The 13027-nt window shown below is 53.1% G+C and overlaps 1 protein-coding gene across 1 annotated transcript in view; it reads left to right on the forward strand.

Annotated features, from left to right (window-relative positions):
* The window catches only part of coro7 (coronin 7), a 144640-nt gene that overhangs the window by 41028 nt on the left and 90585 nt on the right, over positions 1-13027 (forward strand). The window contains exons 8-9 of the mRNA XM_078240480.1: positions 1776-1862; positions 3778-3860. Coding sequence (XP_078096606.1) covers positions 1776-1862; positions 3778-3860 — 170 coding nt within the window. The remainder of the gene's footprint in view (positions 1-1775; positions 1863-3777; positions 3861-13027) is intronic.

Raw genomic sequence — 13027 nt, forward strand, 5'->3', positions numbered from 1 at the left:
CTGATTATTCTCATCTACACACAGATTAAAATCCATCATGATAATCACTGCACTTTTCTGACAGGCTTCTAATTAATCCAACTGTAAAGGCTTTTTCCATTGTACTAGGTGTAGTGCAAATTGGTCAATGGCCAATAGCATTAGCTTCTGTTTATCTTTACTGTGAGTTAGGACTTGCATTTACAGTGTCTTCAGTGTAGAAAAACATTACAAGGCGCTTCATGGGAAAAGGGGAAAGTAGACTTTGAACTAAAGAAGCAAAGATCAAGTGAGTCTGAAATCTCAGTCGGGGGGTGGGTCTTGAGGGAGGAGAGAGAGGGAGCTTGCTGTGTGCAAACTGGCTGCAGAGTTTTCTACATTACAGTAGTGACTCCTTCAAAGAGACCTCATTGGTTGTAATGCACTTTGGGCCATCCAGTGGTCATGAAGGGTGCTGTACGAACACCAATTCCTTTCTTTCTGAAGAGGGCTCAAACAATGAAGCACAATGAACAACAACTTTCTCAGAGGCTGGGGAGTTTGCCTGACAGTTTGTTTATCTCTTGCATTCCAAGTATGTTGATCAGCCTGAACGAGTGCACTGGCCTCTCAGTGAGCAACTCTCTCACAGCAAAGGATTGGCTGTGGGAATCCTGGCCAGCTGTAGTTCCTATTCTGCTTTCAGTCCTGTGAATGTCACCAGTGTACTGGTAACGTCACTGGACCAATTATCTAGAGAATCAGAGTTCAGATCTCTACCCAGGCAGTTTGTGAACTTAGAATCGTAGAAACCCTACAGTGCAGAAGGAGGCCATTCGACCCATCGAGCCTACACTGACAACAATCCCACCCTGGCCCTATCTCTGTAACCCTACGTGTTTACCCGCTAATCCCCCTGACAGTAAGGGAAAATTTAGCATGGCCAAACCACCTAACCCGCACATCTTTTGGACTGTGGGCAGAAACTGGAGCCCCCAGAAAAAACCCATGCAGACACGGGAAGAACATGCAGACTCCACACAGACAGTGACCCAAGCCGGGAATTAAACCTGGGTCTCTGGCGCTGTGAAGCAGCAGTGTTAACCACTGTGCTACCGTGTCGCCCCTTTAAATTCCATTTAAAAGTGACCATGAAGCTGTCAGATTGTTGTAAAATTGTTGAAGCATCTGGTTCATTAGTGTCATTTAGGAAAGGAAATCTGCCATCTTTACCGAGTCTGAGACCCACATGCACACGTTGACTCATAAGTTTATCTAGCAAGTCACTCAGTTCAGAGGGACTAGGGATGGGTAACATATGATGACCTTGTCTGTGATGCCACATCCTGAGAATCTGTTCAAAAAATGAAGGCTTGTGGGATTAGGAAAAGGCCAAAATCCTGAAGGGCCTTCTCTAGCTGGTTGGACTGGGAAAGGTGACAATTTTAGGACACTTTTTGCCTGAGTGGGGGAAGGGCTCTGCTCTCTCCATCCAGCTGGTCTGGCGGTTTGTCAGTCTGCCGGGCACAGTCAGATTGTGTCTGTTCTGTCACAGTAAACATTTGTACAAGTGCAGATGACAAAATGGCTGCTTTTCTTTGGCGTAGGATTAGTCAGTGTGGGTTGGGCCTGCTGTTATTGTTGGACTAGTATCAAAAACAGCAGGCAGCAGAGATAATGCATCAGCTGCATGACAGGCAGGTGGGAGGAGAGTGGAGACTGGAGTATTGGTGTGGGGCTGGGGATACTGGGGCAGGATTGGGGTTGTTCCCCCTGCTGTTGGGCTGAGTGAGAGTAAAATCTTCTCTCTTTTCCAGAGCGTTCAAGGCCACGACAACATCAAGGATTCCCGGCTGATCTGGCTTAATACATCAGACACTGTCCTGTCAACTGGGTTTAGCCAGGTAACTATCACTGCTCTCGTAATGTGCTCAGTACACAAGTGCCTCTGCATGTAACAATGCTCTGACTGTACAGCAGACAGCAGCAGCTTTGATGGTGAGGGGTTTCACCAGTGCAATGAACTATCTTGCTGCAATCTTTCACTGTTTCAGAAATGTGGCAGGGTTACAGAACTGACCTGGTGTTTATCAGTATGCTACAAATGCGTGTATCCATTTCACACTAACCAGCCCAGCATTATGGTTCTGAATCTCATCCATACTCCTGGCCAGCTCAGTGGGTAATATTCTCACCTCCAAATCAGCAGAAGTGAGGGAGTGCAACACCACTTGAGGGGCAAGGGGGTTACTGCCTATGAGGGGAGTGGTACTGAGGGGATGCTGCCCCAGGCGTAGGGGGGTGCCCAGGGGCGGGGAGTGGCCCTGCACTGTTGGAGTGGTGCCATGCCGCATGATGGGCAGTACCAAGAGGCCACTGTGCCGTCAGATGGGTAGCGTACCTGACAGAGGGACACCGTGCTGTTGGGCTGTTCGGAGGGAGCGCTGCCCTGTCAGAGGGGCACTATGGAGGGGGCATTGCACTTTTGAGGTGCCATCTTTTGGCTGCGATGTCTAACCAAATGCTTAGGTGAAAATTCTTAGGTGAAAATGAGAGATCTCGCAAGGAAGAGCAGGGATGTACCCCCCAATGTCCAGCTGAATTTTTATCCCTCAGTCAACAGATTATCTGGTCATTGTCACATTGCTGTTTGTGCATTCTTGCTGTGTGCAGATTGCCTGCCATGTTTTCTGCATTACAACATTGATTACACCTAAGAAAGTACATCACAGGCCGAGAACTGCTTTGGAATGTTCGGAAGTTACGAAAAATGCCACATAAATGGAAACTAGCCATTGTAAGTTCCAAGCAGCAGGTAATCCAGAGGGTCATTCAGCCTGACTGCTTGCCACTCTTCCGCAGCTATCTTCATGCCTAGGAATCGTAGAATTGCTACAGTGCAGAAGGAGGCCATTCAGCCCATTGAATCTGCACCGACTCTCGGAGCATTTTACCCAGGCCTACCTGCGCATTCACCATAGTTAATCCACCTAACCGGCGCATGTTTGGAGTGTAGGAGGAAACCGGAGCACCCAGAGAAAACCCACGCAGACACAGGAAGAATGTGCAAACTCCACCCAGATAGTGACCCAAGGCTGGAATTGAACCCAGTCCCAAGCGCTGTGAGCCAGCAGTGCTAACCACTGTGCCACCCTGAAGAGGGAGCCTGCAGCGACTGCTGGTACACTCGAGGCCTTCTGCAACCAGTGGGGGATGCAGTATGTTTTCAACCTAGGAAAGTCATCAAGTTATTAATGTTCCTTTAAAGAACAAAGAAAATTACAGCACAGGAATAGGCCCTTTGGCTCTCCAAGCCAGTTTTGGTTTGTTTTTGTTAGTGGTTTTGTACTGCCCCTTTCCAATGGAATATGTATTTGTTAAAGGGTTCTTCGAAGGAGATATAAATGGAAACTCATGTTGCATGTTAATCCCAAACCCTCTGCCTTACCGATCATGTCTGCAGTACTATAATCTCACAATTGGCTGATGAGTCATGTGTACTTGTCTATATGTTGCTTCCTATTGCCCAGTTCCTGTGTGCATGTACCATTTCTCACACCCAAGTAGGTAACCTATATGTGACTTGGGATGTGCAGGAGGTGGGTGAATGGGGTTTGGGCTGTATTGGGATCCTAGATCCACCCTGAAGCCAATCTTCCCACTCCCCAGAAATCTGGAAGGATCTTGGATACCCTCTTGTGTTTATATGGAGAGTCCCTCTTCCTGTCCCTGTTCAGGCGGTGCTGTGGTGGGTGAGGCAGTAAGTTCCTTGCTTCTCTTGCTGGTTCCTCACAGCCCCTTCCCCATTGTCTCTTTCAGATGCGTGAGCGACAAGCCAGACTTTGGGACACACGCCGGTTCACCAGTCCTGTCACCACTTTCACACTTGATACAGCGCAGAGGTGAGTGCAAAAACATGTATCACACTCAGGCCAGGCATTATGTTATAGATATGACCCATCAGGACGCAGTGTTACATTGTTAGATCTGCTCACCCTGGAGTTACTGACATGGTTGAAAAAAGTGTGTGTCTCCGGGTCTGTCCCTGGGCAGTGCCGGGTTGGAAGGTTCCAGGCAGAGTGGCTTTGGGGGCTTAGTAAATGACCTGTGGTGGTGGGTTCAAAATGCGAGCAACTCGTGTCCCTTTATCCTGATCTCAATTCCCCCCTATTCCACCCCCTGCCGCCCCCCCCCCCCCCCCCCCCCTCCCCTCCCTGGGGTCCAGTTTAGAGATAATTTTGCTTGTTTTTACAGGAGTTTCAAACGATTGTGTTTGCTATTTTTAAAATTTATATCGGCTATAAAAATGAAAATATAAAATTATCTCAGCTGGTAAAACTGCATTGACAATGTGAGCTGTTTATGCCTTGATAATGAATATTTACAGTGAAAACATTGATAGTCTTTGGTCTCAGACATGATAACAACTGAATGAGAGACAGATACCAGAATTCATTCCAGTATTCTCTGCCCCTCTATCCCGCTGCCAATTTCCCATTCTCACCCTTTCCTTCCCACCTCTCTCCCCCCCGCCGCCCTCCGAAATTCTTTTTCCCTGCTCTTGTTTCCCCCTCCCCTCTCTGCTCCCTTTCCCCCTCCTCTCTCTGCTCCCTTTCCCCCTCCTCTCTCTGCTCCCTTTCCCCCTCCTCTCTCTGCTCCCTTTCCCCCTCCTCTCTCTGCTCCCTTTCCCCCTCCTCTCTCTGCTCCCTTTCCCCCTCCTCTCTCTGCTCCCTTTCCCCCTCCTCTCTCTGCTCCCTTTCCCTCTCCTCTCTCTGCTCCCTTTCCCTCTCCTCTCTGCTCCCTTTCCCCCTCCTCTCTGCTCCCTTTCCCCCTCCTCTCTGCTCCCTTTCCCCCTCCTCTCTGCTCCCTTTCCCCCTCCTCTCTGCTCCCTTTCCCCCTCCTCTCTGCTCCCTTTCCCCCTCCTCTCTGCTCCCTTTCCCCCTCCTCTCTGCTCCCTTCCCCCTCCTCTCTGCTCCCTTTCCCCCTCCTCTCTGCTCCCTTTCCCCCTCCTCTCTGCTCCCTTTCCCCCTCCTCTCTGCTCCCTTTCCCCCTCCTCTCTGCTCCCTTTCCCCCTCCTCTCTCTGCTCCCTTTCCCCCTCCTCTCTGCTCCCTTTCCCCCTCCTCTCTCTGCTCCCTTTCCCCCTCCTCTCTCTGCTCCCTTTCCCCCTCCTCTCTCTGCTCCCTTTCCCCCTCCTCTCTCTGCTCCCTTTCCCCCTCCTCTCTCTGCTCCCTTTCCCCCTCCTCTCTCTGCTCCCTTTCCCCCTCCTCTCTCTGCTCCCTTTCCCCCTCCTCTCTCTGCTCCCTTTCCCCCTCCTCTCTCTGCTCCCTTTCCCCCTCCTCTCTCTGCTCCCTTTCCCCCTCCTCTCTCTGCTCCCTTTCCCCCTCCTCTCTCTGCTCCCTTTCCCCCTCCTCTCTCTGCTCCCTTTCCCCCTCCTCTCTCTGCTCCCTTTCCCCCTCCTCTCTCTGCTCCCTTTCCCCCTCCTCTCTCTGCTCCCTTTCCCCCTCCTCTCTCTGCTCCCTTTCCCCCTCCTCTCTCTGCTCCCTTTCCCCCTCCTCTCTCTGCTCCCTTTCCCCCTCCTCTCTCTGCTCCCTTTCCCCCTCCTCTCTCTGCTCCCTTTCCCCCTCCTCTCTCTGCTCCCTTTCCCCCTCCTCTCTCTGCTCCCTTTCCCCCTCCTCTCTCTGCTCCCTTTCCCCCTCCTCTCTCTGCTCCCTTTCCCCCTCCTCTCTCTGCTCCCTTTCCCCCTCCTCTCTCTGCTCCCTTTCCCCCTCCTCTCTCTGCTCCCTTTCCCCCTCCTCTCTCTGCTCCCTTTCCCCCTCCTCTCTCTGCTCCCTTTCCCCCTCCTCTCTCTGCTCCCTTTCCCCCTCCTCTCTCTGCTCCCTTTCCCCCTCCTCTCTCTGCTCCCTTTCCCCCTCCTCTCTCTGCTCCCTTTCCCCCTCCTCTCTCTGCTCCCTTTCCCCCTCCTCTCTCTGCTCCCTTTCCCCCTCCTCTCTCTGCTCCCTTTCCCCCTCCTCTCTCTGCTCCCTTTCCCCCTCCTCTCTCTGCTCCCTTTCCCCCTCCTCTCTCTGCTCCCTTTCCCCCTCCTCTCTCTGCTCCCTTTCCCCCTCCTCTCTCTGCTCCCTTTCCCCCTCCTCTCTCTGCTCCCTTTCCCCCTCCTCTCTCTGCTCCCTTTCCCCCTCCTCTCTCTGCTCCCTTTCCCCCTCCTCTCTCTGCTCCCTTTCCCCCTCCTCTCTCTGCTCCCTTTCCCCCTCCTCTCTCTGCTCCCTTTCCCCCTCCTCTCTCTGCTCCCTTTCCCCCTCCTCTCTCTGCTCCCTTTCCCCCTCCTCTCTCTGCTCCCTTTCCCCCTCCTCTCTCTGCTCCCTTTCCCCCTCCTCTCTCTGCTCCCTTTCCCCCTCCTCTCTCTGCTCCCTTTCCCCCTCCTCTCTCTGCTCCCTTTCCCCCTCCTCTCTCTGCTCCCTTTCCCCCTCCTCTCTCTGCTCCCTTTCCCCCTCCTCTCTCTGCTCCCTTTCCCCCTCCTCTCTCTGCTCCCTTTCCCCCTCCTCTCTCTGCTCCCTTTCCCCCTCCTCTCTCTGCTCCCTTTCCCCCTCCTCTCTCTGCTCCCTTTCCCCCTCCTCTCTCTGCTCCCTTTCCCCCTCCTCTCTCTGCTCCCTTTCCCCCTCCTCTCTCTGCTCCCTTTCCCCCTCCTCTCTCTGCTCCCTTTCCCCCTCCTCTCTCTGCTCCCTTTCCCCCTCCTCTCTCTGCTCCCTTTCCCCCTCCTCTCTCTGCTCCCTTTCCCCCTCCTCTCTCTGCTCCCTTTCCCCCTCCTCTCTCTGCTCCCTTTCCCCCTCCTCTCTCTGCTCCCTTTCCCCCTCCTCTCTCTGCTCCCTTTCCCCCTCCTCTCTCTGCTCCCTTTCCCCCTCCTCTCTCTGCTCCCTTTCCCCCTCCTCTCTCTGCTCCCTTTCCCCCTCCTCTCTCTGCTCCCTTTCCCCCTCCTCTCTCTGCTCCCTTTCCCCCTCCTCTCTCTGCTCCCTTTCCCCCTCCTCTCTCTGCTCCCTTTCCCCCTCCTCTCTCTGCTCCCTTTCCCCCTCCTCTCTCTGCTCCCTTTCCCCCTCCTCTCTCTGCTCCCTTTCCCCCTCCTCTCTCTGCTCCCTTTCCCCCTCCTCTCTCTGCTCCCTTTCCCCCTCCTCTCTCTGCTCCCTTTCCCCCTCCTCTCTCTGCTCCCTTTCCCCCTCCTCTCTCTGCTCCCTTTCCCCCTCCTCTCTCTGCTCCCTTTCCCCCTCCTCTCTCTGCTCCCTTTCCCCCTCCTCTCTCTGCTCCCTTTCCCCCTCCTCTCTCTGCTCCCTTTCCCCCTCCTCTCTCTGCTCCCTTTCCCCCTCCTCTCTCTGCTCCCTTTCCCCCTCCTCTCTCTGCTCCCTTTCCCCCTCCTCTCTCTGCTCCCTTTCCCCCTCCTCTCTCTGCTCCCTTTCCCCCTCCTCTCTCTGCTCCCTTTCCCCCTCCTCTCTCTGCTCCCTTTCCCCCTCCTCTCTCTGCTCCCTTTCCCCCTCCTCTCTCTGCTCCCTTTCCCCCTCCTCTCTCTGCTCCCTTTCCCCCTCCTCTCTCTGCTCCCTTTCCCCCTCCTCTCTCTGCTCCCTTTCCCCCTCCTCTCTCTGCTCCCTTTCCCCCTCCTCTCTCTGCTCCCTTTCCCCCTCCTCTCTCTGCTCCCTTTCCCCCTCCTCTCTCTGCTCCCTTTCCCCCTCCTCTCTCTGCTCCCTTTCCCCCTCCTCTCTCTGCTCCCTTTCCCCCTCCTCTCTCTGCTCCCTTTCCCCCTCCTCTCTCTGCTCCCTTTCCCCCTCCTCTCTCTGCTCCCTTTCCCCCTCCTCTCTCTGCTCCCTTTCCCCCTCCTCTCTCTGCTCCCTTTCCCCCTCCTCTCTCTGCTCCCTTTCCCCCTCCTCTCTCTGCTCCCTTTCCCCCTCCTCTCTCTGCTCCCTTTCCCCCTCCTCTCTCTGCTCCCTTTCCCCCTCCTCTCTCTGCTCCCTTTCCCCCTCCTCTCTCTGCTCCCTTTCCCCCTCCTCTCTCTGCTCCCTTTCCCCCTCCTCTCTCTGCTCCCTTTCCCCCTCCTCTCTCTGCTCCCTTTCCCCCTCCTCTCTCTGCTCCCTTTCCCCCTCCTCTCTCTGCTCCCTTTCCCCCTCCTCTCTCTGCTCCCTTTCCCCCTCCTCTCTCTGCTCCCTTTCCCCCTCCTCTCTCTGCTCCCTTTCCCCCTCCTCTCTCTGCTCCCTTTCCCCCTCCTCTCTCTGCTCCCTTTCCCCCTCCTCTCTCTGCTCCCTTTCCCCCTCCTCTCTCTGCTCCCTTTCCCCCTCCTCTCTCTGCTCCCTTTCCCCCTCCTCTCTCTGCTCCCTTTCCCCCTCCTCTCTCTGCTCCCTTTCCCCCTCCTCTCTCTGCTCCCTTTCCCCCTCCTCTCTCTGCTCCCTTTCCCCCTCCTCTCTCTGCTCCCTTTCCCCCTCCTCTCTCTGCTCCCTTTCCCCCTCCTCTCTCTGCTCCCTTTCCCCCTCCTCTCTCTGCTCCCTTTCCCCCTCCTCTCTCTGCTCCCTTTCCCCCTCCTCTCTCTGCTCCCTTTCCCCCTCCTCTCTCTGCTCCCTTTCCCCCTCCTCTCTCTGCTCCCTTTCCCCCTCCTCTCTCTGCTCCCTTTCCCCCTCCTCTCTGCTCCCCTTTGCGCCCGCCCGCTCTCTCCTCTCCCCCTCCCCCCTCTCCCCTTTGCGCCCGCCCGCTCTCTCCTCTCCCCCTCCCCCCTCTCCCCTTTGCGCCCGCCCGCTCTCTCCTCTCCCCCTCCCCCCTCTCCCCTTTGCGCCCGCCCGCTCTCCCCTCTCCCCCCCCTCTCCCCTTTGCACTCTCCCCTCTCCCCTTTGCGCCCGCCCCCTCTCCCCCCTCCCCCCTCTCCCCTTTGCACCCACCCCCTCTCCCCCCTCTCCCCTTTGCGCCCGCCCGCTCTCCCCCCTCTCCCCTTTGCACCCGCCCGCTCTCTCCTCTCCCCTCTCCCCCTCTCCCCTTTGCGCCTGCCCCCTCTCCCCCTCTCCCCTTTGCGCCCGCCCGCTCTCCCCTCTCCCCCCTCTCCCCTTTGCGCCCGCCCGCTCTCTCCTCTCCCCCCCTCCCCCCTCTCCCCTTTGCGCCTGCCCCCTCTCCCCCCTCTCCCCTTTGCGCCCGCCCACTCTCCCCTCTCCCCCCTCTCCCCTTTGCGCCCACCCACTCTCCCCTCTCCCCCCTCCCTCTCCCCTTTGCGCCCGCCCCCTCTCCTCCCTCCCCCCCTCCCTCTCCCCTTTGCACTCGCCCCCTCTCCCCCCTCTCCCCTTTGCACCCGCCCCCTCTCCCCCTCTCCCCTTTGCACCTGCCCCCCTCCCCTTTGCGCCCGCCCGCTCTCCCCCCTCCCCCCTCCCCCTCTCCCCCCTCTCCCCCCTCTCCCCCCTCTCCCCTTTGTGCGCGCCCTCTCTCCCCTTTGTGCGCGCCCTCTCTCCCCTTTGTGCGCGCCCTCTCTCCCCTTTGTGCGCGCCCTCTCTCCCCTTTGTGCGCGCCCTCTCTCCCCTTTGTGCGCGCCCTCTCTCCCCTTTGTGCGCGCCCTCTCTCCCCTTTGTGCGCGCCCTCTCTCCCCTTTGTGCGCGCCCTCTCTCCCCTTTGTGCGCGCCCTCTCTCCCCTTTGTGCGCGCCCTCTCTCCCCTTTGTGCGCGCCCTCTCTCCCCTTTGTGCGCGCCCTCTCTCCCCTTTGTGCGCGCCCTCTCTCCCTTCTGCCCGCCTGCTCTCCCCTGCCTCATGCCCTGTGTATTGAGAATTCCAATTTACTGCCTTGGTTCAGGTGATGTGTGAATCATGGACATTCAAACAATGTTCCATTCCTGTAATGTATTCTCTCAGTCGAAATGATAGGCCAGAATAATCAAAAAATGCCCCTGCTATTCCACTGAAACCCCTTTTGTTAGGTTGTTAATTACCTCTGCAATAATTCAAGTGAACTGGTCTTGGGAATTGTGCTTGTTGGTGAATCAATCGCCTTCAAACTCTGGATTAAACACACAGGCACCTTCCACAGTTTGGCCACATTTCAAATATTTCATGTTCTTCTATAGCTCAGTAAAAATAAAATATATCTGAGTTTAAACAATCATTAGTGAACAGAGTTTTCTTTACAAAAAGGAAATAATATTTGGCTCATTTCGAAAGCTTCCAATAAAAGGCAAGTGTATGTGGGCATATCATCAACATTCTCCACACATTAACACTGAAATGGCTGTTGCCTCGGTTGGTATTCCTTTCATCTGAATCAAAAGTTTCTGATCGGGTGAGAAGTTAAACAACAGGTCAGTCTGCCCTCTGGGCCGTGTGTAAAGGAAAACAGCGTGTTCTATATGAAGAAGTGCAAAGAGAGAGCCTGGTGTCCTGGCCAATGTTACTGCTTCAACAATATCTCCAAACACATGATCTGCACACTTATCTCCTTATTTTTGACAACTTGTACACAAAATGGCTGCTGTGCTTGCTCTTCAGAGTAACACACGACATCTGGAATGCTTTAATATGTTTGAGAGACTCGCTGAATGCTAATATTCCTTCTGACATTAGTTATCAAGGCATGCTTGTCACTAATCCACTGAGTGTGACCTACTTCAGTACTGCCACTGAACTGGTCTCTAACCTGCTGCAATGCGAGATCATCTCTAATCCCGTTAGCAAATAGTAACATCGAGAGAGAACTCCAATACTGCTATGTACCAGCTGAAGAAGCTAAAACCAACGGGATTACAATTCTGTTTGAGGTTTCTAGTATCTCATTTTTTTTCCCTGGGGAGTATTAAATTTGGAAACGTTTCCTGGTTTGTAGACCTGCCCTGAGTATTCTTCAAAATCCCTAAGCGAATCTTTGAAACAACGAAATTGCAGTTCACTTAGGTTTAATTATTGGCATCTTGAAAGCTCCTGTGACATTGGGAAATAGAAATCAGGTGTGTAGCCTGCAGTCAAATCAAGACCAGTTGTAATTAGACAATGACCCCTGTGTAAGCAAAAGAATGCTTCGTTTCAACAACAGATTCATTTCAAGGTGCAGGGCAAAGAATGAGCATGTGGCAGAGCACAGAGTGACTACATTGAAGACCCAAGCTATGAATTCCTTCCCTTAACCCCTCCGTTTCTTTAACTCTCCTCCATAGCGATGCTCCTGAAGCCAACCCCTTTGACTAAAGTTTTGGCCACCTGTCCTAATATCTCTCGAGAAAAGTCTTTCCCGAGAAATGCCTTGGGACATTCTACTTTGTTAATATAAATGAAAGTGTTTGCTGCAAGTATCACACACTCCAGTATTTACCAAGTATATAAGGGGAGGCAGTGGCATAGTGATATTGTCACTGGGGTAGTAATCCAGAAACGCAGGGTAATGCTCCGGGGGCCAGGGTTCGAATCCCACCATGGCTGATGTTGAAATTTGAGTTCAATAAAAATCTGGAATTTAAAGTAAAGTTTATTTACTGTCACAAGTAGGCTTACATTAACACTGCAATGAAGTTACTGTGAAAATCTGCTAGTCGCTACACTCCGGTGCCTGTTCGGGTACACTGAATTTAGCATGGCCAACGTACCTAACCAACATGGCTTTTAGAGTGTGGGAGGAAACCAGAGCACCCGGAGGAAGTCCATGCAGAATCCGCACATACAGTGACCCAAATCGAGAATTGAACCTGGGTCCCTGGCACTGAGACAGTAATGCTAACCACTGTGCCACTCATAGTCTAATGATGACCATGAAACCATTGTCAGTTGTAATTTAAAGCCCATTTGGTTTATTAATGTCCTTTAGGGAAGGAAATCTGCCGTCCTTACTTGGCCTCGTCTCATATGACTCCAGACCTACAGCAATGTGGTTGACTCTTAACTGTCCTCTGAAATGACTGAGCAAGCCACTCAGTTCAAGGAGAATTAGGGGTGGCCCAGCCAAAGATGCCCACATCCCATGAATGAATTTTTAAAAATCCAGAAATGGTTGCACAATTGTCTGACTGCTGTAGGCCGCAGGCTTGTGCTGTGGCAGCTGGGTCGAACTGGTTAAATAATCTAATTCCTAAACTCCTAAAGCAGGACACTACTAATCCTATTATTAGCTTTCTTGTTTGTGCCCTAATTCTATTGAAGTTGCCTTCCTGTTGAGTGCAGGTGTTTTATTAAAGAATTGGCCCAGCTCGTTCCTGGGCCTCGGGCCTAATCCCCATGGCAACATTAAAAAAAAAAGCCACTGCATTCCAACAGCACCTGTCTTGCTGCCTGGAGGTAGAAGGCTGTGGGGAGGAAAGGTTGCAGGTCGCTCTAAAGTAAAAGAGGTTTTCTAATGAAACAGAGGGTCCAGGCTTGGAACTTTCCAGCTACCGTTTGAAATTTGCCAGATCAAATTGAAACACTGGGATTTTCACAGTGACTTAATTGCAGTGTTAATGTAAGCCTACTTGTGACTAATAAATAAACTTTGTGTCAATTTTAGTACTTTGACTATGAAGTTTCCTCCAAAAATCTCTTAAATGAAGCTTGCACATTGTGAAAAAGGCAGGCAAATATTGATGCAGGTTGGTGGGTGGTGCAAAAAGGACTTGAAGTTTTGAAAAAAACAGGCTAATGGTGTTCATCCTGACAGCATGTTCAAAATGCATCCTGTCTGCTGGAAATCCTGATGAAGATAATTGAGTTCTTTGTAGTACAGCTGCAACACTGGCATCTACCTGGCAATGTGGAAAATCGCTGAGCTGAGACTGATAGCCAGGTTCCGCACACATGAGGACGGCCTCAACTGGGATATTGGGTTCATGTCACGCTATCTGTAACCCCCACAACTTGCCTGGATGTGCAAAATCTCACTAGCTGTCCTGTCTGGAGACAATGCACATCTCTTTAACCTGTGCTTAATGCTCCCTCCACTCGCATTGTCTGTACCTTTTAAGACTTGATTAGCAGTAAAGACTCACATTCCAATCATTATTCATGTAAATTGAGTTTGTGTCTTTGTGCCCTGTTTGTGATCAGAACTCCCACCCACCTGATGAAGGAACAGCCTGTTCCGAAAGCTAGTGGCTTTTGCTACCAAATAAA

The sequence above is a fragment of the Mustelus asterias genome, chromosome 23, assembly GCF_964213995.1.
Source record: "Mustelus asterias chromosome 23, sMusAst1.hap1.1, whole genome shotgun sequence".
Classification (NCBI taxonomy): Eukaryota; Metazoa; Chordata; class Chondrichthyes; order Carcharhiniformes; family Triakidae; genus Mustelus; species Mustelus asterias.